Here is a 24,631-nt window from a genome sequence, read left to right as displayed (position 1 = left end):
CACCTCTTGAGTTTCTTCAAAGAGCTGCAGAGAGGCACGGGGGAGGAGGGAGATCACACAGAAGGGGGGGTAAGAGAGAGGCGAAATCATCCCATCTTTCGCTTGTGAGCAAGGCACTGCTGCTTGAATCCATTTTCCTCTGCGCTCAGATGTAACTGGATAAAATGCTGAAGTTCTTCACAGCGCGGGATGATGAGAATGAAAGCCTTTTGGGAGCAATAACTGAGGGTAAGACGTTTGATTGCTCTGAAAATACCGGGGTGGGAATGCTTTTACTCCCATTCATTGCTTGTGCGCGCGCGCTTGGGTGTGTGTGTGTGTGCCACTGAAAAAAAAACGCTGATATAACACTTGGCTGCGCGCATAGACCGCATCATCTGAAAAGCGCGTGCGCGTATGTGTGCGTGTTGCGCACTTTCGCGTGAACACGGGCTGCTTGCATACATACTCCACTGTAGCCTCAGTCAGCGTCACCTCAGTAAAGTGTCCCGGCTGATCTGGTGTACCGGGGTGCGGGATGAATGTCGCATTGCCTCCGGCCTCTGTGCCTGCGAGCACATTAAACATTTGCACGTGTGTTGAATGCGTCACTGTCCCGGGAAGTGAGCGCTCAGTGAGCCGGATCGGTGCAGGCAGGCACGCCGCTGTTTCGGGAAGTCTTCACTTTGTTGCCTTCGGTAGAAATGACGCCGCCAGCTTTTTATTTTTTCTTCATGTTTTTTAAGGATGGGTTTCTGTTGTAAATGAGCTGCAGTGCAGTTTAACGTGTACAATTAGTCAGTAGTAACCAATGTTTTGACGAGACTTTCAATCGAATACTCAAATACATGACGATCTGCATTTAAACCTATAAGAGGCTCATCCCCTTAAACCGGCCTAGCATTCAGGAAACGCTGGTAGCTCAATAAAACATCAGTTGTGCATACATTAACTCCCTTTGCGCTGCCGGCTGCTAATGTGCTGGGAAGGGCATTGAATCAGTAATTGGCTGTAATTACGGGAGGTATTCTTAATGTAGAGGCTGATGTAGAAACCTTGAATGGAGTGATTGCAGAATCAAGCGGCTTACTTGCATATTTTTATTCTGAAACATGCAATAAACAGCGTACTCTCACTTGAAATATCTTTTATTTGTTCATTACACATATTTAACATCCGCCTCTGTGTGTGTATTTGTGTGTGTGTAACAATATGGCTCAATATAAGGAAGCAGCAAAGGTTTTGATCAGGTTACATCTGTCATATCTGGGCATCTTTACCACATAAGCACGTGTGAGGTGCTGAACAGACACGTTTAAACACAAAATTACTGCTCAACTTTTTGTTCTCTAGGGAACCAGCTGCTATGTGGTATCATTAATCTCTTGTACAACTACCACTGGCTATTTTGATCATCAGATACGCCTCTCAAGGGCAACCACACTAATGCTGCCATTAGTGAGGACTGAAATCTAGAAGATGTCTATTTAATAGACACTTCATGTGAACAGCTTTTTCACCTTAATGAGCAGGCAGTGGATGCATCATTGTATATGCTAGTGTGTGTATGTTTGAGAGATGGAGATGTTGACTTTCCCTTCTTGCTGGTGATATCATTATCATCGAAACAGATGAAGGGGACAGTACGTCTCTTCAGGACACCAAGCACCACTGGCTGAACAGACCCTGTCTGCTGGTGCTCAAAGATGGAGATGTGTCAAAACCTGCACTGGACTGTAGAGAAATCAGACCGCAATCTCCATCTAAAGCCACATCGGATGCGACGCTCAGAAGCAAATGTGGACCATGTGAGCAGAAACCTATTGAACATCCCACTGAATCTGCTTCCCAAGTGGAGAATGGCAGCTGCACTGTGACTTCCATCTCCACATGGGGTGAAAAGGAGTGCCCCGGCCCTCTAGTGTTGGGCCCAGCAGATGCCGCGTGGGCAGAGGAGGAGGAAGAGAAGAACCAGAAGTCTCCGGTTCTCCCATCAAAGGAAGACTCTGTGATTGAGGAGAAGGAGCGGGAGGAAAGTGGGCTGGAGCAGCAGGATGATTCTTGCAGCTTGGAGGGACCATCTCGAGGAGATCAGACAAACACCAATAAGGCTGGGGCAGGCCGCGAGGAGGAAGCGATGGGTGAGTGCGCTGCTTCTCCTGTGGATCTCGATAACATGTCTGAGACGAGCCCCGTTGGCATTCTGTCCAAGGATCGAGTCACTGTCCTTGGTGAGGTGGCTCCTGTGTGGGTCCCCGATGCCGAAGCGCAGGTCTGCATGAAGTGTGGTATCAAGTTTACATTCACCAAGAGGAGGCACCACTGCCGTGCCTGTGGGAAGGTAAAAAAGGTTTTAAAAGTTCACTTTCTGTGTAATTAAATCTGAAGTGAAATAAAATTAGCAACTTGATAGTTTATAAGTGAAGTGTATGTGTGTGTCTCTGTTCATGTGTGGTGTGTGTGCATGTGTGTGTCGTCAGGTTTTTTGTGCACTTTGCTCCAGTTTGAAGTTCAAACTTACACACCTGGATGGGAAGGAGGGACGAGTATGCATTTCCTGTCATTCAGCACTCATTAAAAGTGAGCACAATTTTTTTTAAATTGTTTTTTAGGTATTGCTGTAGTTGTATTTTTAAATCATGCAGAAATCATTCTTTTATCTTCTCTTCAGGGATGTCTCCAAAAGGAAAAAGAAAGGTGTGGTTTGCAGACGAAATCCTCACCAATAAGCATTCAGAGTCTGCCCCGACCACACCCATCAGGGGGCCCGCGTTCTCACCGCTGATGAGTCGAGTGCTAGGTGGGCCTGTTAAAAGTCCTGTGGGTTCACCCCAGATCAGGAGAACTTTGAGGCCACATGGAACAATGATTGGTGTAGGTTCACCCAAAACGTGCCACTAAAAATCGACTACAGGGAAAATGTTGTTGTTGTTCTGTGATTTAGAGGAAAATGAATGATATATGTAGTCTCACTCCTCTACCTCCCTTCAACTCCAGGAGGCCTGTGGTCCCTACGGCTGGGGAACCACAGCTTTAGTGAGCAGCTCTGCTAACCTCATTCCCTTGGATGGCTTGCCACCCATACTCACCTCCACAGGAGTCAAAGGAGGTAGGGCTAGCTCGAATTTAGAGTTTAAAAGTGAAAGGCAAACTTATTGTGTTTCCTCCTCAGGTCCAGATATTTCTTGTTTTTCATTATATTCCTCCCCTTTTGTTAATGCTTTCATGTCTTGCATAGTGCATGGTGCAAATATTGATGGCGGCTCACAAAGAAATAGGAGTTCTATGCAAATTCGGCAGCCCATGGCAAAGGGAAAAAAATGGTCTCTGATTTTGAGCAGTTAATAGTTTAGCGATGAAGAGCAGATGGAGTAAAGTGAAAGCAGCAATTACAGATTCACACTGAATAAATTAGTGGTTCCTCAATTTTTTTCTGCTCACCCTCCTTTACCCATAACATTCCCCATAGTTAATACAGAAAAACAACTTCAGCGTGCAAAAAAGGAAATGAGGAGCAAGTGACTCTGTAAAGTGTCCATCTTGTTCCGCTACTTGCTGTCAGAAGCTACTATTTTATGAGAAGAAAAACCCAGTGATCTCTCTCCATAGCCCACTATGGTGAAGCCAAGATTTGCCTCGACATTTTTTCCAGGCTTTGATGTTTGGATGGTTAGTGCAGTTTTTTTTTCAATCTTATTTAAGCATTAACCAACAATACCTTTCACAGACCTGTCCATGGATTGCTTTCAGGGCAAATGTTGTAATTATAATTTAGCTTCACTGCCCCTCCCCTTTTATAACTCTTATCCACATGGATGGGAACCACTGACCAGAAATTAGCACCTTTATTTTGGTTTAAGCACTAACCAGAAGGGACAACTACAGCAAGTATTACATATCTGCATGATTTCCACCCATTAATCTAAAGAGCCAGTTTATAATTTCACAATATCAAATCTGCATGATGAATCTGTATATGTCTTTATGTTACCAACAACTTGAGCCACATTTGACTACTTTGCTGTAAATAATTCCAAATATTTTTTCATGCTCACTCAGCTGCTCGTGCACATGCTCCGATACCTCTTTGCTGCTCTTTGTGATTGCACTGTTTAAGAGAACCAGGCAATCCTTCCACATGTGTGATTCATATTTATGTGTTGGGTGTTCTGACTTACTACACTCGAATGCTGCTACTTTAATTTATTACGTGGACACTGTAATGCCTGGTTAAATGGGGCAGTCCCAAGGCATTAATAAAACTGATCTGTTATTAATAACAGCTACCAGCTGCTTGTCATCTTATTTAGAGCCACACTCTAATATTAATCTTTAATCTAATACTGGGCTGTTTTTTGTGGTGAGTAAGAGTAGATTAGAAAAAAACCTTCTGTTCTAATCTACCCCCCAGACTACACTGTGGAGGAGCAGCCCTCCGAGATGCTCCTTATTCAGGAGTTGGAGAGCGGCAGACCCAAGCCTCTGGTGTTTGTTCTCAATGCTAACCTGCTCACTATGGTGAAGCTGGTCAACTGTGTGTATCTTTCCCCTCTTACCTTTTACTGTGCATTATGAACTGCATACAGAACTTAATGTACACATTTAAAATTGAGCAGTGTTAAGAATTATATCACTATGCAGAAAATATTTTGATCATTTTTTAAAAATTTAAATAGAATTTCTGAGTATATATTTCTACCTCTTACATCTTGTATTTGTTGTTTAAAATGTCCACATGTGACTGCCAGCTTGTGCTTGATTTGCCTGATAGACGTTAACAGGAAGTGCTGGTGTGTGACAACAAAGGGAATGCATGCTGTAGGGCAGGTGGAGCTGGTGGTGCTGCTGCAGTGCCTACCTGAAGAAAAAAGTTTCCCCAAAGACATTTTTAGGCACTTCATTCAGCTGTACAGAGACACTTTCACAGGTCAGAGACATTACAAGCCCATATACAGAATATTATCAGTCTCTACTTAATGACTGTAGTATTTTTTCCTTCTTATAATTACACATGTTTCAATATCTTTATGTTTCTGTAGGGAAGGTTGTGAAACACCTGTCACTCTCCCTGTTTGGCAGCAGCTTCTTTGGCAGTCAGGATCATGCAGGCTTCCTGTACGTTCGCTCCACTCTCCAGTCCCTTCAAGGTCTACCTCTGCCAAACCAGCCCTACCTCTTTGGCCTGCTGGTCCACAGAGCAGAGGTGGCCTGGGCCAAAGCCTTTCCCTTGCGCCTCATGCTGCGACTGGGGGCTGAGTACAGATGTAAGCCAGGCAACCATGTAAGCTCTCTGAGTTATAATGTTTCTTCCCCAGTTACCCACTTTCTGTCTCTTGTTCCAGTTTACCCATGCCCTCTGTACAGTGTACGCTTTAGGAAGCCCTTGTTTGGGGATATAGGTCACACAATAATGCGACTGTTAGTGGTGAGTATGGCATTTTGTAACATTTTTTTGTGTTGTTGCAAAACCACCCTTCCTGTCAGCAGCAGAAGTTTGGTGTCACAACTTTTATTAAACATGGTGTAACAGACACTGGATCTTTTTACCATTCTGCTTTGTTTCAGGACTTTAGGAATTACCGTTACAGCCTACCAATGGTATCGGGGCTCACTGTGGACTTAGAAGCTCATAGGACTTGCATAAAAATACCGACCACTGGCTATAATGAGGTAACACTAAGCCTCACAGAGTTAACCCTCTTACATATAGTTTCTTTCTCCATCGTTTACCTGTGTTATCTCCCATGTTAGCTAATGAAGGCTGTGAATAAGTCCAATGAGCATGTGCTGGCAATAGGGGCATGCTTCAATGAGACTGCAGACTCCCACCTCATCTGTGTCCAAGCAGATGATGGCCAGTATCAGACCCAAGCCATCAGCATCCACAATCAACCATGTAAAGGTAACAACACAGGACTCAGGTTTCTCCCAGCATGGGATACAAGAGCACCCAGGGGTTACTGTTGGGGTAGGAAGGGACACATGGAAAGTTTTGCTCAGCTAATATGAAAATCTGAAATTACTTTATTTAAGCTGAACAAATGAGACTAAAACAGCAGCTAAAAGAATGGCTAATACTTCTCCAGTTTTGTTAAACGATGAGGATCTACTAAATCAGCTAAAAGATATGCATAAGCTTGAAACAGCTAAACGTGATCGATAAATGATCAATGAAATCTAATCGCTAACAGTAAATCTTTAGCTGAATATACTCCAGAGAACGCTGAAAGCAAAGAATAGATTTAACACATTTCATTTTACACATTTCAAATTTAGAAGGCATTCAAGTAAATTTGCTGCACAAACTGAATGGATTCTGCACAACAAAAACATTGTGCAAACCCACTGAATATTATTACAGTGCATCTAAACATATGTAGCTCATGGAACTGCATATAAAACAAAACTATGTTTGAGTTTGAACTTAAGTGCAGCGGAGCAAAAGTAGGAGGGAATTCGAAAATGAAAGAACAACAGTGGTTCGAGATGTTAATCGCGGCCAGTTACAGTTATGTGACTCTAGGTGGCAGTGCATGCACTTGTAGTTTTTGCCTTGTCACTGTAAACACTGATTAAAATGACATTCCTTCCTCCCTCCCTTCCTTCCTTCCTTCCTTCCTTCCTAGTTACTGGATCATGCTTTATTATATTCAGTAGTGCGCTGAAAGCGTCAGCAGGATACCTGGCCAAATCCAGCATTGTAGAAGGTAGGATACTCTCTGACCAGAGAAGCCAGGTTAACCATTACTTTTTCCTCACCTCTGAGGATAGCCATCATTTACATTTTAAGTAGAGCGCCCCTGCCTAAACTGGTTTATTCAGAATTTGTTGATCTTTGTATGTGTGTGTCTGTGTACATTTTAACAGACTGTTTGTCTAGGCGTGTGTCTCCCCATTGGTGTGTGTTTGTGTGTGTTTCTCCTGTATCGCTGTCCCCTCTTCGCAGATGGGCTAATGGTGCAGATCACCGTGGAAACCATGGCGGAGCTCCGTCGATCACTACGGGAGATGAAAGACCACACTGTCACCTGTGGACGGCTGGACCAATCAGAGAGCCAGGAGCTTGTTTGTGTACAGTGGATAGAGGAGAAATGCACTGTGAATAAGGGGTGAGTGTGTCCAACTGTTTGAAGTGCAGGAAGGCTTTTGTGTTCAGTCCAGTAGAACAATATAACATCCATTCAAAAGGTAGCTGTGAAAAACTAACGGTGGGCCATTAGTTGATTAGAATTTGGAACACCCTAACAAAGAGCTGCAAAAAACTCCTGTGTAAACAGGAGGGCTGGAGTTTAAATCTATACACATCCTTTTCAGTCTGTTTTAAACTGTATGTACATGTAACCACCTATCAATATTTGTGTTCTCCAGCATCATCAGCCCTATCGATGGGAAATCAATGGAGTCTATCAGCAGTACCAAGATGTTCCAGAAGTCCGAATACAAAGAAAATGGAAAGATCATCCGCTGGACAGAAGTATATATAATGATCTGCTAAAAAAGTCAGCATGTCCATGTGCACAGCCACCCGTCTTTACATTTGCGTGAATATTTTGTGCAGGTGTTTTTCCTGCAGACAGGTGATAATCCCAAAGGAGCAGTGACTGACTCTGCTGAACACAACCGGCTCACGGAGAGAATCGCCCGGGCATTTTGCTTGGCACTGTGTCCACACCTTAAACTGCTGAAAGAGGACGGGATGGCCAAACTGGGACTGCGTGTCACTTTTGACTCCCAAGAGGTCTTTAAAGAATTTGGCTTCTTGTAGCCAGAGAGAGAGATATATAACTAACTAACTAATGTGTAATCTATTTCTGCCAATTTGTCTGGTTAAACTGGCCTTGTAAGCATCAGACCTGAGCCATGTAAGGTTACATCAACAATAATAATCTAAAATAAAATACAAAAAATAGTCAGGGTTCTTTATGGTAAAAACGTAGCACTGCACTAGTAATTTAAATGGAGAGCAGAGTTCATTTTTAACTATTTAAAATTTGTTCACTAGTCGAGACTAATTAAAAAACAATTTTTTTAAGTGACGGAAAAATAAGAAAAAAAGACACTAATGCAAAAATGTTTTTAGCTAAATTGAATGTGTATTGGAGCAGCAGCCAGTGATTTATAGTAGCAAAACCTTCCATTCATAAGAACATGAACAGTAATGACTGTGAACCAGATCGCATACAGTATGTGGTGATTAAGACGGATTTACCCAAGCTTGCATATCATAGGCTGTACGTGTATGCAGACTGTGGTCTATAGACAGATTATCTGAGATAATGTGTTACTTAATGTGCTACACCCACTTCTGCAAGTAACACAAGCTTTGTTGTGAAATAAAACAGCTTGTGTTACTTCCGAATATGAACTTTGACTACAGCAACACGTCGTTCTCTTGTGGAAAAAAAATAGAAAACCTAGCCTAGAATGTTATTTCATTAGTAAAGAAACCTTTGAACAAAGTTTAGAACACCACTGTGGCTTTTTAAAAAACTAATAAGTGGCTTATTTGTTATTTCAGGCTGGATTTGTGGCAGGGAGCAATGGGCAGCCTCTCCCAGCTCAGTACCTCAATGCGCTGAATAGCGTGCTGATTCCTGTCATCCACAGCAGGGGGCGCAAGAGGGACGGCGAGCCCATAGTGATGGAGCTCATTTTTTACATCCTTGAGAACATCACTTAGAGAACTCAGACTTTCCACTAATTCATCTTCTTAACCCTGACCACCGCTTCATCTCCAGCACTTCTCACCAGTTTCAGGGCAATAAAAGCATTCCAAAGGCAAAGCGGATCATATCCAAGGTCTGCATCCATCTCATCCAAGAGATCTGACTCTTTGTGGTTTTCTGATCTCACCAGCCACAATCAATCAGGCTACGCATGAAACCTACGATGGACCATTAGATAAGGGTGCAGCTCTCGCACTGTAGTAGCAATTTCATGGCTTGAAATCATCAATGTCACAATGTTTAATACATATTTTACAGTCAATACCTTTAAAGTGATAGCTCACAACCTTAAAGCTAAGAGAATGACTTGAAGTTATGTATCAAATCCAAATAGCAGCTTCATGCACACTGAATGAATGCCTGGAGAATGTTTTAATATTTGATGAATTTTAACTGACTGCTCATGAAATGTAATGTTAGCTTGGAATTAAACTTGCAACAGTGACCGAGTTCTTGCCTATTGCCCAAGGATCCTGAGCGGTTTTACTGAAATATTGCCATTTTTCATCAAAAGGAAGGTTATGCTTTTTACCGTTAACCGCCCCCCCCAAACTCATTCCTAGAGATTTGACTTTGCTCCTGTAAGACCTAGAAACATGTACTTGTGACCTCCTTAGGTTGCTTTTGGAAAATTACAGTTGTTAATACAACCATCAAAAGGCATTATATTGCAGCTATAAACGATTTAGATCTTCCACCATTTAACCCCCCCCCAAAAAAAAAACAAAAAAAAAACAAACAAAAAAAAAAAACAACACCCCACACACCAACAACAAAAAAGTTCTGAATTGTTATCCAATTTATAACAATTTTAAGTTCATTTATGGCTGCCTTTGCAGAATAAGGGAAAAAAAAAAAATTCTGCAGTGTAATTTAATGATTTTAATATCATTTTATATTTTGGATAGGCAGATAATTTATCTTGTTTGACTAACACAGGCAAAGTAAACCTTTTTACAATCACCCCATTCCTGACCCTGATGAACTGATTTGAGCGGGAATTGTTCTGGTGGTTCCGGTCTGCGGGATGCCATTTCTGCCTTGTGCCATGAAGAATAGAGCCCTTGTTGACCTCCTACTTGCTGCACATATTTGGGATGGCAGAGACAAGAAGCACATGCAGTCAATGCAAATACTTTTGCTGCAACAGCAAGATGTTGGAGCCCAAAGATCTGCTAAGTGAAATCAAGTTACATATACAATAAACTGTTGTCAGAGTTTGAAAAAAAAGAAAGAAAAAAAAAAAAAAGTCAACGTTGATCATTTAAAATGGAATTTATTTGCATATTAATTAAATACAAAGTAACAAATTTTAGAAAGTCTAAAGCATACCAATACAATTAGTTTCTTTTTTTTTTTTTTGTTTGTAAAACTATTTACAAAAAGCATCTTCAAGTTTGATAGAAACTGTACAGTCATCTGTCCACAGTGTGTCAGGAGGACATGGGGGTCAGATAAGAAGTGAAGACAAGTGTGGTGAAAGGCCACCAGAGTGATACCGAACTAGGAGGTTGTTTGCAACATCAGTGAAGACAACATGGGTCAAAACATCTTCTCTTCATACATTGGGGAACCATCTATGGAACACAATGCAAAGAAACTAACAAACCAAACAACCAAATTTGGGACCCCACCTGTGGAAGTCACTGACCACATCATTCTCCCACACTTTACATAGAAAACTAAAAACAGAAAAGGAAAGGAACAAATTATTTGGAATCTCTAGTAGTTTTATCAGGTTCACAGGGCCATACATCTTGGGCTTTTCCTTCCAGACTTCCTAGGCCTTCTTCATCTTACCCATGTAAGAGCTGCCATTCTCGTGGTGGACCGAGCCATTGGTGGTGCCATTTTTCATCCCATTGGTAACCTCGTGTGATACACCATTGGTAGTACCGTTTTTCACACTGTTGCCATTCTCATAGTATTTGCCATTTGTGTGCACAGCTGTGCCGTTCTGACACTGTTTCGGCAATCGCTTGCCCTTAATGTAAGCCTGGAACCAGAAGTTGGAGAACAGAACAAAGAAGAAGGTACCATACATCCAGATGAGGTGGATGACCACAGGGAACTGGTAATCACAGCTGTTCATGAAGTAATACTGGGTAGCATGGAGAGATACCAGCACAAACTGGATCTATTGAGAAGAAAAATGAGAAATTAGCCAAATACACAAAAATGTGCTCTACTGGTAACACCACTGAGTCAGTATAGGCTATACGTACCAACTGAATTGCAGTCATGTATTTCTTCCACCACAAAAATTTCTGGAAGCGAGGTCCAGCAGCAGAAAGGCCATAGTAGAAATACATAACAACGTGGACGGAAGAGTTTACCATGGCATGGAAAGATCCCATTCCACCTGAAGTGATAACCACAACATTACACCGAATTCCCTTGGTTAATCATTTTCATATCGATAGTCAGGTCATCTGCACAAAGCTTCTTGAAAGGCTTTAAAAAGACCATCTTATCTTCAAGATTGGTATGCAGGATGAGGTAACTACATAACACTTCCGCAATGCTCCCCCTCCCCCCTCCCTTCTCCATTAACCATTGACAACTTAAGGTTATGTACTTACCTGGAGCATACCCAACTCCCCACCACCAGGTCCAGGGCATGAAGGAATGGTGGAAGATGTGTAGGAAGGTAATCTGGCCGTGCTTTTTCCTCAACACAAAGAAGATCTAACAGAGGGGATTCTGGTCAGAACACCGTTTACTAAAACTGAACATTAAGGCACATTTTATAAACCATGGCATCAGAATATGTGAACTTACTGTGTCCATCAGCTCAATAATCTTTGAGAACCAGAACAGCCACGCCACTTGGACCATCTAACAATGAGAGACTTTTTAGTTTGTGACTCAGTGGAAGGAAAGTCCGTTTTTATATTCATTTTCTTTAATAATAGTAATTGTTATAGAGTTAGGGCGACTTACTCGTAGTGCTTGAGGACTGTTAGAGGTATCAATTGCATCACATCTCCAAGTATACGTTGTGGCCCAACCAGACATCAAAAACTGCAAATAAAAACACAAGTTTATCAGGACTTTATCTTTGCTAAGGGCATTGATCCTTACAGATGCAGGTTCAACCAAATAAATATATCCAACAATATCCATTGAGGAAAGCAGTCTTGAATAAATGATGAAATGTTAACAATGTGCATTAACTTTATTCTTTTAATATTTTAAAAAGCTAGATAACAGATTCTTACTTCATAAACGATGAATATTGACAAGGCCACAAGCAAGAAGTTGTAAACTATCATAGGCTCCTTGAGCTGGAAAGGTTTGCGATTGGCCATTATGCGAGGTCCGAGGTACAGTACAAAGAACAGGTAGCCCAGCAGTATTGTCGTCATGGTTATGGGACTCTGCATCAGAGGATAATTGCTGATCCGTGGATCTAGAGGGGGAAAGGGGAAATATATTTAGACAAACAAACACAAGTCTGTATTTTCTCAGTGTTTAAAAAAAAACAAAAAACAAAAAAACTAAACCTACCAAGTCCCGACAGAAGGAAATCATAGATATCCTTGGCATGTGAGCCCATCTCCTGAATCTCCTGAAGCATATTGGCTCTTGTATTGTTATGACCCAATTATCTGCAAACAAATACACAAAAAGCTCATTGTTAGTTTTAGCTGAAAGGAAAACACTGCAACAATCCTTCCAGAGCTCCATGAGAATATCTCAAGGGCTGAAATTTGACTCAAAGCAAAACAGTATTTGTTTTAAACTGTGTCAAAAACACATAGGTTTAAGGTCAAACCTGTCATGCCGGGATCATTTTTCCTGTTCAAACAGAACCCTGAACAGATAATTTTTTAAACAGTTACATTTCTAGAAAAATTAAAACATGCAAAATAATTTTCTAAAGAAAAAAAAAAAAAAATACACCCCCCCTCTATGTCTTGCTGATGTCCTCAGGGAGGCGCATTCTTACATTTCCTGATTTAGCAGGTCTGAAACGCAGTTACTGGAGCAGAGTAGCTCATCCCTCACCAAACAAAACACTCCCAACAGAAATTCCCAAGATGCTTTGCCCCGGTTCGAACCACTCATCAGACATGGCCTGATATCTGAGAGGAGGTGCTACAAGGAACTGAGGGCATCCCTCATCCCACACTGAGGCTGGCTGTTTGTGTACAAGAGTCAGGCCACGAGTTAAGGCACAATACTGCCTCCACCAATAAACCCAGCAGTTTAAGCTCCTGGTCACTGAACCCATTAAACTGACGACTGCTCCTTCTTGTGACATGGCAGTTTTATAGAGACCACTAAAAGCAGTCGGCACACAAGAAAACTGCTCTGCTTTCGAAACTGGACATTTTCTGTTGTTTAAAGCAGATTTCAAATGTAAACTACAAAACATATTTATACGCAGGGTGCGGTCAGTGCAAGCCACACTGGACCCAGAGGATCCATTGTTTGATATCAGTCTACAATGCTCTTTCACTGCCAAAAAGTACAGCCCTCCTAAAGTCAATATAATTAAAAGCTAATAATTTAAGCCTGTGGAATGAAGGTCAGGTGACCCCGAGCTCACACGGGTGCCTAGAGGGGCAAGGAAAAAGAAAAGTACATGTGGATTCAGGTTATGCATTTTGTGAACAATGAGCTAGATCGATTTGACAAGCAGGAAATCCATTTCTTTAAAAGAAAAGTTAGAAATCACATTGGGGAATTTGTGCAAAAGTCACTTTCTCTTCTGCTTTCCCCCCCCAAATGGGATTTCAGTCAAAAACCAAGTCACAGTGAAAACAGAAGAGAAAGTGACTGTTGCACAATCCAAAAGTCAAATGCATTTCAAAACAGTTTGTGATAAACTTTATTTCAAGCAATATTAAAAGTTAAAAATAATTGAAACATCACAGGATTAGAGTCTTGTGTCAAACGCATCCTCCTTCCTCGTCGCTTTGTACACACTACATTCAAGAAATTGTTAACCTAAGCACTGTGTCAACACCACTGTTTTCATAGTTGTCTTTCTTGTTAAGCTTCCAAATTTACTGCAGCATTCCAGACCACTTCTTGTGATAGCCACATCGCTTCCTTCCGATGACATTGTGAAACCAAAGAGCTGTTTATTTGTGACATGAAAATTCCTGCGTCGTGTATGACAATCAGTGTATTTCAGACGCCTCTTACACAAAGTGTTTTTTTGAATTGACGGATGAGGCCTTTGGTCAGGCACCTTACATTTCAACAAGAGTATCATCATGTCTGTTGTGCAGAGTCTTGTTCTGAGGGAAAATGCTGAAAAGTTAAATTGATCACATTCTGGTATAGCAAGTGATAATGCTTTTCATAAAAAATATACACTAATGCAGCATCACCACTGTTAAAAAGTGCAGGTTTAAGGAAATCCCACCACAACAAGATGAAAGTAATCCAAAAACATCCCATTTTCAAATATGAATAGGCAACATGTGACTCCCTAGAATGGATACTTAGAATAAATCTGACTGTACAAGTCAGAAGGATAGTCTTGTGATTCATGACAAAACAACCAAGAATGAATATTTTTGTTCTCAGAACAGGATGAAAGTAGAAGGTCAAAGAACCCCCCCCCCCCTTTCTCCATTAGAGAAACTAGAATTATTACCACCAATAATGTTTGTCTAACAACAGTCAGTTTGCCTCACCTGGATAATAAAGTATAATTTATTGCATCCAGTTATCAATTAACCGACACATGACGCCACCTAACTGTCCACCAGTTAAACATCAGCATCACCACAGGATATGGACTAGCAGTATACTGAAGCCCGAGCAATCGCCACTTTTCATTGCTTATCAGTAATTCCACAGGTCAACACCAACTTCCTCTTATAGTTGAAAAGGGTCCAGAAAAAAAAAAAAGTTAGATTCCAATGATGTCATGCAAGCTGGCATGTGGCCATTGAAGGCTCTTTCTACTTTAAATAAAAGTAAAAAGTCATTAAAAGCTTTTTAGAATTCCAATTTACACTTTTACACTTCGAGTGAAGTCCTAAAAGACCAGTCCCACTACAACCACCTATTCATTACTAAATGACCTTGACTTAAATGGTGTGGCTGGTTCGCAGCAGAGATACAGTGAAAAAGGAGGGGAAACATTTTCTTAAGAGAGCCATGTCAATGAATCATAGGGATGGAAAAAGGGAGCTCACGAGTTAAGAGTTAATGATGAACAAACTGGAGCAGCAGAGATGATGGGAGAAAAAAAAAAAAAAAAATTCAGGAGATGGGGGAGGGGGAGCAAACCAGGAACCCATTTGTTAAACATACAGTCAATTATCTCATAACAACAGTGACAAAAAGCAGCCTGACCGAAAGGAACCGAAACCTTTGAGTAAAGAAGCTTAAAACAACCTTGAACTGCTCGAAGTGTTGACAGACTCCACACACAAGTTAGTTCACCTTCGACGTAACATTGAGCAACTTACCCTTGTTGAGACAAAAATTTTCCACTTAAAAAGCACAAAAGCCGAAGTGGACTCCTCTTGCACAGCACGATAAAGCCTAAGTGTAAACTACAAGGGCAGACGGCAGACAGCAGCAGCAGAGAAGTGACAGAAAGAGATGGGATTGAGAAAGTAAACTGACAAAGTGTGACTGGTACAGCAGTCTTCCAAAACTCCACCCTCCCTGACTCATACAGTGGATGAATAACTAGTTCACACAAGGAGAGGGAGGGAAAGAGGCTGAGCCTGAAAGAGAGCGAGCGAGGGAAGAGAGTGGCTGCTCTGTAACCGAGCGGCTGAGAGAGAGAGAGAGAACACAACTGAGGTGAGAGATTACCCCTATTTAAATCCCACACTACCTTGATGTATGTATTCTGTGACCGCCCCCAGGTTTCACCAAGCTGCCGTCAAAACCCACCCACCCGCCTGCCTACCCCCTCCTTACTTTGCTCTCCTTGTCACACCCTTCACTCACTTGAAACACCAGAAACCCTACTCTGAAGTCACCCTGTACGGCTTCTCTCAGGGGTGGGCTGATAATATTATTCACAGGGAGCGGGCGAGAAATCAGTAGAGACTCTGTTATCATGAAGGGAGCCATTGTTACGCCTTTACTGGTCCTCGGCCCGGCCAACACCCATAAAGCAAAACTAGCCTCCATTTCTTCTCCTGCACTGCTGGACAATCCATGGCATGACTAAAATGCCTCAATAAGGCATACTAGCCTCCTCCTATAGTTGTGTTTGGCCTGTATTGTCCAACTGGAAATACTTGGAAATAGTTCAGCTTCATTAGGTACACATGCAAGTCCAGTTTAAAAAGGAAAAATCCAAGAAGCCTCTCCTGGTAGGTTCATGGAAAAAGAGGAAAAAAGCGTTGGATAAATTTAAACTACAAGGCAAGATAAGAGAGCTATAAAGATGATGTTTGCTCAGGGTTGGATAGCAAAGCAAAAGGCAGATGAAATTAATTGCCGCAATGGGAAGAAGTGACTCATACGGCAATGCTTAAAATTCTTCAGCGTTGTGAAAGGAGGTTTTTTTTCTCCAATAGGAAACTTCTTATTCTGATCCCACTGCCACACCCAACCATGCTTAAGGAGAAACAAAAAATTTGTAGTACGAGTTACACCACCTGCTTTTGCACATAACAACTTTGGCATCCAAGGAGTTTTTGGCCTTTCCCAAAGACCAAGACTGTGATTGAGTCATTAAAAAAAAAAAAATTGTAAGTATTATAAATGTAATTTAATCTTATTACATGGTCAAAAAAATGAAAGGAAAACACATCTAACATCTATTAAGATAAGAGACACTCATTTGTCCCTTAAAGGCACATCTAGAGCTTCCAGGAAAAACCCGGTTATGGATCATTTCAGCCTTGGCAACACAGATTTTGTACACGCTAAAGTTCAATAGGACAGAAACACTGGGATCTAATAAACATATTAGTTATAAGTAACAAAAAGTGGATTTGAGTTTTTTTCTTTAATGTGTTCTAGTCAAAACTACAAGCAATCATTATTTTTAAAAAAAGAAAAAAAAGTTGTTTCTAAAATTCCACACATTTATTATCAGTCTACTAGACAGCTTTCTAAAGATTTGCAGCACACGCGCGTGCGCGCACACACACACACACACTCTAAACTTTGTTTAAAGAGGCCGATAAGTAAAGGACACACAGAAACAAGAGCCCATAAAATGCCTGTAGTACTGATAAAAATACTGGCTTTGACAGATAATAGTTGAACTTGGCCATTCAGCTCAAGCCAGCTGCAAGCATGACACAAATGAGCTTATAATGGAAAAGGCCCTCTTTAGTGAGACAGTATCCGACCAAGCCAGCTTTGCCTGTTGTTCTGGCCCTGGGGGCAACATGGGGGAGTGGAGGTAGCGCTCCAGTGCATTTCAGCCCTTCCTCCAAATACCAAAACACACCTGACAACAAAAACGAGATCAGCTGCAGTTTGAGGTGCTGACAAAGCCCTTTCAAATATGATAGTCATGCTCCTCAGTGAAACCAGCAACCCTTTTTGTTCCCATTGAACAAAATACAGAATATGACAGAAGTGGAAGTGCCACAAATGGTGGTTTACAAGAGTAGCCACTTTACGCCCGTACTGATAAACTTGACACTGAGAACAGTTTTGATGTTTATCTCACTTCCACTCAGACCATTATCTGCATATGACTGACAGATAAATATTCAGTGTATTTTGGTTTGATCTAAGGGAAAGTAAAAGCAACAGCTTGATAAAGGTACCAAGATATTTTTATTTTTTAAAAATCAAAAGTTGCTTGACAGATGTCATGCTTCAGATGTCAAACTGCGTGAAAATCTTCCAAGTAAAAGCATGTACATGCTTTCAGAGACAGCTGGTAATATTCCACACATCATACATTGTGTTAACCTCAGTGTCAGACACACACAAAAAGCCCGTTTTACATGGTAAATCAATTCACTTAAAAAGGTATACACCTTCAACTGTTGACACTGATGCAAATTTTATATTTATCAATAGCTCAGAATTAAACTTTATAATCTCAATAGATTGAGATGTAAAGAGCATAGTGAGCAAACTGTGTGCTGCAAATGCTTTATGGCAGGAAGCACAAGTCTCCCAGAATTTCCACTAGAATGTCACAAAGTGGTGTGACAAATCAGGCTCTCCCGCCAGGGTAAAAATAACTGGTCAAATTACATAAAGCAAAAACTTCCATTACTCTATAGAGTGTATGAACTTCACCTCTGAAGGCATGCTACTGGCAATTTGCAGACAATTGTTTCACGCAAACTGCATTCCTGAGAGTCTGCAGTCTCGCCCCAGGTAGAAAGTCCTAAAGGCAGCAACATCAAAAACCTGACAGCACACTGACTGCCTACATAAAGTCAGCTAAATGAACGCGAACCTCACGTGGCAAAACGCCGGCACACAATCCAGTCAAGCCAGCTGGATGACAGACTCCAGAGAAAACAGAAAAGGTATTAGTAGTATGTTCATGTCCTCAGGGACAGAACTGTCACCTGGGACCCCAGGTGTGCTGGGAAAGCACATATACCGTTTGGACAGGTATGTGCTCTCACATACTTGCAAAAAAACGAGACTAGCCACGTGAGGACTACTTAAACTACTATTGCATAATAAGGACTGAAGTTCCAGTTTGATTTAGCATCTTGGAAATCAAATGATGATTGTGCTGAACCATTTAGGGGCTTACATGCAGCGTGGCTGAGAAAGTGTGTGAATGTGAAAGTATGTATCTGGATGAACGCCTGAGTGCACGTGTCAAATTTAAAACACATGTTCGTCGTAGTGTATACTACATAACAGTAATGCTATTGAAAGAATGCTCAGCAGTTATGTAAATATTTACGTTTTTTCCATGCATGCTCAAGTTAAACATTTTGTTTTTATTTTCCTAAGATGTAGTCTAAGAATTTTACTCTTATATAAGCCTAATTTAAAAAAAAAAAAAAATTATGAATATACTCGCCCACCCTTCCAACAGACCCTCTGAAGATTCAATCTATAGAGCAAGGCATCTTTAAGGAACAAAAACCACAGCATTTACTCTACAGGCTTTGATTGCTGGCAAAAATACACAGACTGGTGACATAATACGAGTTGCATAATCTGGTTTTATTCTGGATTACATATCCTTTGTCTAAAGAACCTTTGTCATGAACTTGTGTGATATTGGAACAGTGACTAGTCAAAACCCTCAGATCTGAATGCACATTAGCATATTATCAAGCAGCCATAGCAGATTTTACATATGATAAGACTGAAAACTTGTCACTTGGTGAGACTAAAGAACATGCTTTAATGCAAAACAAACAACCAAATGCTGAAGTTGTAGTAACCACTACTCCCCGGTACAGGAATGTTGCTGAACTTGTCTCAGGACTGGCATGTTCACAACACCTCCCCTCAATTGTATTTGGGTGCGTATGCTGTGGGGGGAGGGGGCTGCATCTCCCCTACCTGCTGGCTGGACGTTCAACACTGCTCCCATTCTCTTAAAGCACCTCCCTCCTTCCTTCTGTCAGAGTACAGGTCTCAGATTTCTGAAACTTTCCACAGCCGATAGTCCACTGCACCTCTACGAACCCACCTGACTTCATGGTGAGTGCATGTGCGTGCGTGCGTGTGTGAGTGAGAGAGAGAGAAATGGGGGGAGGGGTAACCAAAAAACAAAAACAAAACAAACAAACAAAAAAAAAAAAAAACCCCAAAAGAAAAGCAAAAAAACCCCACTGCACTTTAGCAGGTGCAGGAAGCATGAAGTAAATTTGCACGGTGCCATCATTTAATCTGTGGTCATGCATAAAGGAATTATTTGGGAAAAAAAAAAATCTTTAAAAACATAAACAAGCAAAGCTGGAGGATGCATATGACTGTGCATAAGAGTTTTATTTTCTTAGGACTGAGACTTTAAACCAGACAGAGTCATTAATAATATGAAAAGTTGGGCGTGTTTCCTCATTCAGCTATTATAACACAGGAACTTGACTCTTCAGATTAGTAATAAGCCATCTAAACCATTTAAGAGACAAAGCCAAACGTGAGCACACTGTAATGTCTGCAATAATCCCTCATTAAAAACAGAAGTGAACATGCAAGTCAGTTTACAGCACCTAAAAACTCAGACTTGATATTGAAACAGATGTTGAGATTAGGCAAGACTTTAACATGACTGGAATGAGACTTGGTGTCTGTCTGGATACCTGTGGAACTGCTATAACAGGAACCTAGGCTTGCATGCATCTAAATGCCTACTACACACACCAAAAAAAATAAAAAAATAAATAAAATTCTTAAGGGCAACCCCCCCCCCCCAAAAAAAAAAGAAAAAAAAGGGTTTAAGCATTACAAATCAGTCTGTCAGTTTTTAATTTACAGTATTTTTATCATTTGACCTTTGGCACACATTTCCATAAAACGATACAAGCGAATGGAAAATTGACTTCCATTTAGCCACCCTAACTAAACATGCTGGTCAAAACACAGAACCAGTCATAGCATACTGAAGGACATAAAACCAGTACTTAAACTGACTTTACTTCCTCTTCTTGGAATTGAAGAATTTAAATTATAACATAGGAATTCAAATATTAGATGCTTATACAGACTGAAGTGCATATCAAACATTGAGCTTTAATTACTTCTAGTCCAACTAGATCAACTGTTTAGATCTGTTCACTTAAAAGGCCTCAAACTGAAACCCACACTGTCTACTGCTGCTGTTCGTGTGGATTATGGCCGCACCCCAAACAAAAGAGATAACAGTTAATTGACAACGTCACACTTCTTCCCCTCGACAAAGTTCCCTATCAGCATGTAAGCACTTAAGTGACATTCAGACATTTGACTAAATGAAATGCTGAATATCAGGTACGGTAGCTTCTCCACCCTAATGGAGAAACATGAAATGGGCCTTCTAAAATACTTGTTTATAGACAGAGTTCAAATATACTGCAAGTTCCTTGAACGTGCAACTTACTCCCATTTGGAGTATTTTCCAAGGAAGTTGTTTTAGAACAAGTCGGTCCATAAATAGAGAATATGAAGGCATTTGTCTAAATAAATAGGAGTTCAGAGAGTTTATGGAAAACATTTAAAGAGCCAATAGAAGCCTTAAGTTAACTGACAGCAGTCAGATCTGCCAAGTTCACACACTGAGTTAAAGAAAAAAAAAAAAAAAAAAAAATCATGTCAGGGCAGATCATAAAAATGTCAGTGAACTAACCCAGTTGGGGAAGCAGGATTTTAAGGTTGCTTCCCCATTTAAAAAACGAAAAACAAAAAAGACCAAAACAGGTTTTAACATGAGGTGAAGTAAAATGACACATCCCCCCACTACACATGCTCGCTGATGAACAGGAGAGACACGTGAAGTGTGGTTGCACCACCACCACACTCGGCACTGCTGGCTAGAAGCATTGTCAGAAACACACTGTTTAAAAATACCCAGTGTCATTTCTACTGGTTGAAGATTATATTTTAAACTACCCAAGGCCATCGGAGAAGGTGTTGACATTTGAAGGTGAAGTGATAAGCGTATGATGCTGAACTGTTAACAGCCACAGCACTGCTGTAGTGTTTACATTGCTATCAGAGATACGGCTGGGCTGGTTGACCTTGAGGTCTTTTGTCTAAGTCACACAATTGTTTGTTGACATTGTAAACATTTGTCGTAACTTTCAGTTAGTAGCCCATAATCTATCTTGGCACACAATTTGGAAACCATCAAAGGCTACTTTCACAGGGACATAAATAGGTGGCGGGGGTGTGGGGGCATTCAAACACTTTCATGAACTAATCAAAACTGTATAAAGCTTAAATTATTTAACCAAACTACTTCTTGCGTCAGTGTAATCTCTCCAGCTAAACAGTGGAAAATTGTGGCAATTCAAATAATGCAGAGGCTGCAGAGACTGTGGGCAATCAAATGCATACCAATGCCATTAAATATCTTGCATGGCATCCCTTTCTCCTACAGTCAGACTTTCCATACATTAAATGCACTTATGGATGTTAACATTACACAATAATAAGTTACACTAATTAAAAATACACGCACACGCCTATTCTTTCTCAATCACATGTTACATAACAGATGTGATGTTTGATGTAGTTCTCCGCCTCGCCACTATAAGAGATCACACATCATTTAGTTTTTTGGAGAATCTAAATTTTGCTAGTGGTGTGAAACTTGTTTTTGGTTGTTGCTGTTGTTTTGCCCCTTCATATATCAAACAACTTGACTTTGTAACCATGTTTCACCTGACAGATTAGCTAAAGGCGAGTATGTTTCTGAGCTGGAGAAAGCTGAGTGTGCGCTTCCGCGTCGCTCTGGCTTAGCGTTAACCGTTAGAAACCGTTGTGACATTTGACCAGCAGGTAAACTACATTTCACTTCTCGCGGAAGCACATTTGGAGCTTGCAGTACGCACATTAATATGCTGTCTCGATTGCCTCCCTTTAGATGCATGACAGCTACAAAATGGCAAATGACAGCAAAACCCTTCAAAGTGCAGAACAACAATAGGTGTCCCACTGTGGGGAAGGGTGTTCCCCTTTGTCCGGAGCACAGGTACACAGGCGATACCATCATCAGCTCAAACAATTAGTCCAGTCAACACCGGATATCTGGTTAGGGGTAACGCCTAACTTTGAGGGTTTTTGTTTTTTCTTTAAAAAAAAGAAAAAAAGATTATATACACAAAAATTCTAGTTTTTTAAACTTTACTGTAGGCGTAAGAAAAAAAAGAGCCTTTAAAGACAAACAACAAAAGATAGCCTTGCATTTGACATTGTTTAAATTGACATCTGGCCCCCACCCCCATCCCCACCCCCTCCCCACTGAGGGAGAAAAAAAAACTGCAGCACCTTAAAGTAACTCACTGAGTCAACATTTAACTCACTGTTAAACAGTTTGACAACAATGTCCAAAAGCTACTCACTTTTACTGAAGTAAACCTGTGGAGTCTGTCGAATAAATGCTGGAGATAAGACGCAAAGCGTGGCTGTAGTTAGCTGTGCTTCCTCTTCCTCTCGGCTTAAATCTTCCTCCTGACCCAACCCTTTGATGGAGGCGGAAAAAGGTGGAGTCATCTCTACACTGGCGTGAGTCAGTCGCTTAATATGGACGTAATCATCTCAGTGTATCAAATGTCATTTCGTCTCCATTCCGCGGTCACTCACAGATGTTTCATTGTAACAGTTTGTAATGTAAATTCTGTACAGTTTAGAGCTCATTTTCTGCTCTTTGTAACTACTACTGGTTACAACTGTAAAAAAAACGACTGACACACAGAAATGACTCGGTTTGGTTCCTCTCATATGTGAATAAAAGTATGCAGAGTATAGGCAAGTTGCCATATCTTTAGGGAAAAACTAAAATACAATTAATAAGCTACCCAAATAATCACACCAAAGCAGTCCGTGCGTATATAATAATTACACATATATAGTAGGCCCGAAACACAGTTCAGCAACCCGGCTGTGCCTTTTATTGCTTTAACAGTGTTGACTTTTTTCGAAGTGTACTGCAGGATATAACATGTGGCATAACAGGCTGGTGTTCTTATGATGGAAATGATGGAAAGAAGCGATAAAAGTCGGCTTGTCTGTTAAACAAGTAGAAGCAACGTGTTTTACATAAACGTGGTGTGCCAGGCCAGACATGTGTCAGTTTATATAACACATTACGATTTTTAAATTTTTTTATTTGTTTGCTTGTTTTTTTTTAGTTGAGCTGGTTCTATTTGCCCAAAGCTGTTACACACTCCTGGCCTTTCAAAGTGAAAACAGTAGATGCATTCAAATCTCCTGGGCAGCAGAGTCCTGGTGGTGAGATTTAACTATAATGACCATTGTGGAAGATCTGTAGGCTTCCAGTCAAGCCATGACACCACATATCAGACATGTGCTCTACTTGTGGTGTAATGAATAACCTGCAAATCACCTGTAGTAGGCTCACCACCTTGCCTAAAGCTGTAGTCACAAACTGATGACCTTTGTTCTTACTGGGGTCCATACAAGCCAACATTACATCATCATATAAAACATCATAAAGCAAATTATGTAATGAATTGAAGAAATTGAGTAAAGCGCAAGAAAACATTATAAATAAACAACAATGAAACTAATGTTATGGTCATAACCATAACTATAACATTTATGTGCGTGTGTGTGTTAATTTGGGATTGTTTAATTTTTTTTAAATTTATCCTTTATTTAATCGGAAACTCACTTAAGATTAAAATCTCTTTTTTAAGGTGAATGTGGCCAAGAAGGGACACCATTACAAAACAGTCAGCAGTTGGAAACAGAGAATACAGTATAAGAGACATAAACATAAACAGAGTTTATACAGTTCTGAAGGATTTGAAAAGGTCTTCTCAACCCTGCAGGTTAGTAATCCAAAACAGTGAAAACTCATGTTTGACCATGTTTGAGAATAATATTGTAAAATGTATAATCTATATATGCTTGAATGTACAGTTTTTTGAGCTTTTGAGCTCCAGAACAACTGGGTGCTTCATGCCAACATGAGTGAAATTCCATGATGAAATCAATTAAACTGATGACACTGTGTACAAATACTGCTGTTAAAACTGAATTAATATTAACCACAAACTTAGAGCATGTAGGTTTATCCAGCAATAGTTCAAGATACGTAACACCAACAGCTGTACTAAACTGTAACTCTACGAAATTGTGCGTTTTATACATTTAAGGCATTTATTTTTGCTTTATTTTTTTAAAGGTTAAATGTCTTTCATCATATGCATGTGAAAAAATTGTTCTTTTTTGTTTTTTTAAAGAAAATCTACCTGCTACATTCAAGGAGTGGAAAAGTATATGGTGCTCAAGGTGGTGGGTTTTTAAGAGAATAATAGCAGAGTATTACACTAAGTGATGGTATGAGGTAGGTGAGGAAATGCCCGACTGGTTCCTCATCT

At 40.6% G+C, this 24,631-nt stretch overlaps 2 protein-coding genes across 5 annotated transcripts; one reads left to right on the top strand and one right to left on the bottom strand.

Moving 5' to 3' along the window:
- Positions 1 to 107: 107 nt before the first annotated feature.
- On the top strand, positions 108 to 9,137 carry zfyve9b (zinc finger, FYVE domain containing 9b). Of its 3 annotated transcripts, XM_063466782.1 has the most exons (16): positions 108 to 228; positions 1,611 to 2,320; positions 2,460 to 2,559; positions 2,651 to 2,853; positions 2,977 to 3,088; positions 4,391 to 4,513; positions 4,751 to 4,906; positions 5,019 to 5,243; positions 5,322 to 5,404; positions 5,545 to 5,649; positions 5,731 to 5,881; positions 6,606 to 6,686; positions 6,926 to 7,088; positions 7,348 to 7,453; positions 7,538 to 7,717; positions 8,498 to 9,137. In XM_063466782.1, exons 1-16 carry the CDS (start codon positions 165 to 167, stop codon positions 8,657 to 8,659), a joined length of 2,724 nt encoding a protein of 907 aa, XP_063322852.1. In that variant the 5' UTR covers positions 108 to 164; the 3' UTR covers positions 8,660 to 9,137. The 3 variants fall into 3 exon arrangements, with proteins under 3 accessions (XP_063322852.1, XP_063322854.1, XP_063322855.1); XM_063466784.1 differs by lacking the exons at positions 4,391 to 4,513; positions 4,751 to 4,906; XM_063466785.1 differs by lacking the exons at positions 7,538 to 7,717; positions 8,498 to 9,137 and having other exon boundaries at positions 6,847 to 7,088; positions 7,348 to 7,449.
- An 824-nt stretch (positions 9,138 to 9,961) lies between these two features.
- elovl1b (ELOVL fatty acid elongase 1b) lies at positions 9,962 to 22,735 on the bottom strand. 2 transcript variants are annotated; one of them, XM_063467076.1, is made up of 8 exons: positions 22,628 to 22,735; positions 12,216 to 12,316; positions 11,927 to 12,117; positions 11,649 to 11,729; positions 11,487 to 11,543; positions 11,288 to 11,393; positions 10,931 to 11,067; positions 9,962 to 10,842 (listed from the first exon to the last, which is right to left on the bottom strand). In XM_063467076.1, the coding sequence occupies exons 2-8, from the start codon at positions 12,283 to 12,285 to the stop codon at positions 10,486 to 10,488; spliced, it is 999 nt and encodes a 332-aa protein (XP_063323146.1). In that variant the 5' UTR covers positions 12,286 to 12,316; positions 22,628 to 22,735; the 3' UTR covers positions 9,962 to 10,485. The 2 variants fall into 2 exon arrangements, with proteins under 2 accessions (XP_063323146.1, XP_063323145.1); XM_063467075.1 differs by lacking the exon at positions 22,628 to 22,735 and adding an exon at positions 15,143 to 15,336.
- Positions 22,736 to 24,631: the final 1,896 nt, after the last annotated feature.

The sequence above is a fragment of the Pelmatolapia mariae genome, linkage group LG23 (genome assembly GCF_036321145.2).
Source record: "Pelmatolapia mariae isolate MD_Pm_ZW linkage group LG23, Pm_UMD_F_2, whole genome shotgun sequence".
In the NCBI taxonomy this organism is placed as follows: Eukaryota; Metazoa; Chordata; class Actinopteri; order Cichliformes; family Cichlidae; genus Pelmatolapia; species Pelmatolapia mariae.
This window is presented reverse-complemented; position numbering and strand designations above follow the sequence as displayed.

Excerpts from the sequence above, each read along its gene's own strand:
- zfyve9b (XM_063466782.1), top strand. The coding sequence starts at position 165 with ATGCTGAAGTTCTTCACAGCGCGGGATGATGAGAATGAAAGCCTTTTG. Across the intron at positions 4,907-5,018 it reads GTACAGAGACACTTTCACAG|GGAAGGTTGTGAAACACCTG; the intron begins GTCAGAGACATT and ends ATGTTTCTGTAG. Across the intron at positions 5,882-6,605 it reads CCACAATCAACCATGTAAAG|TTACTGGATCATGCTTTATT; the intron begins GTAACAACACAG and ends CTTCCTTCCTAG.
- elovl1b (XM_063467076.1), bottom strand. The coding sequence starts at position 12,285 with ATGCTTCAGGAGATTCAGGAGATGGGCTCACATGCCAAGGATATCTAT. Across the intron at positions 11,730-11,926 it reads CAATATTCATCGTTTATGAA|TTTTTGATGTCTGGTTGGGC; the intron begins GTAAGAATCTGT and ends TTTTATTTGCAG. Across the intron at positions 11,544-11,648 it reads ACAGTCCTCAAGCACTACGA|ATGGTCCAAGTGGCGTGGCT; the intron begins GTAAGTCGCCCT and ends TCTCATTGTTAG.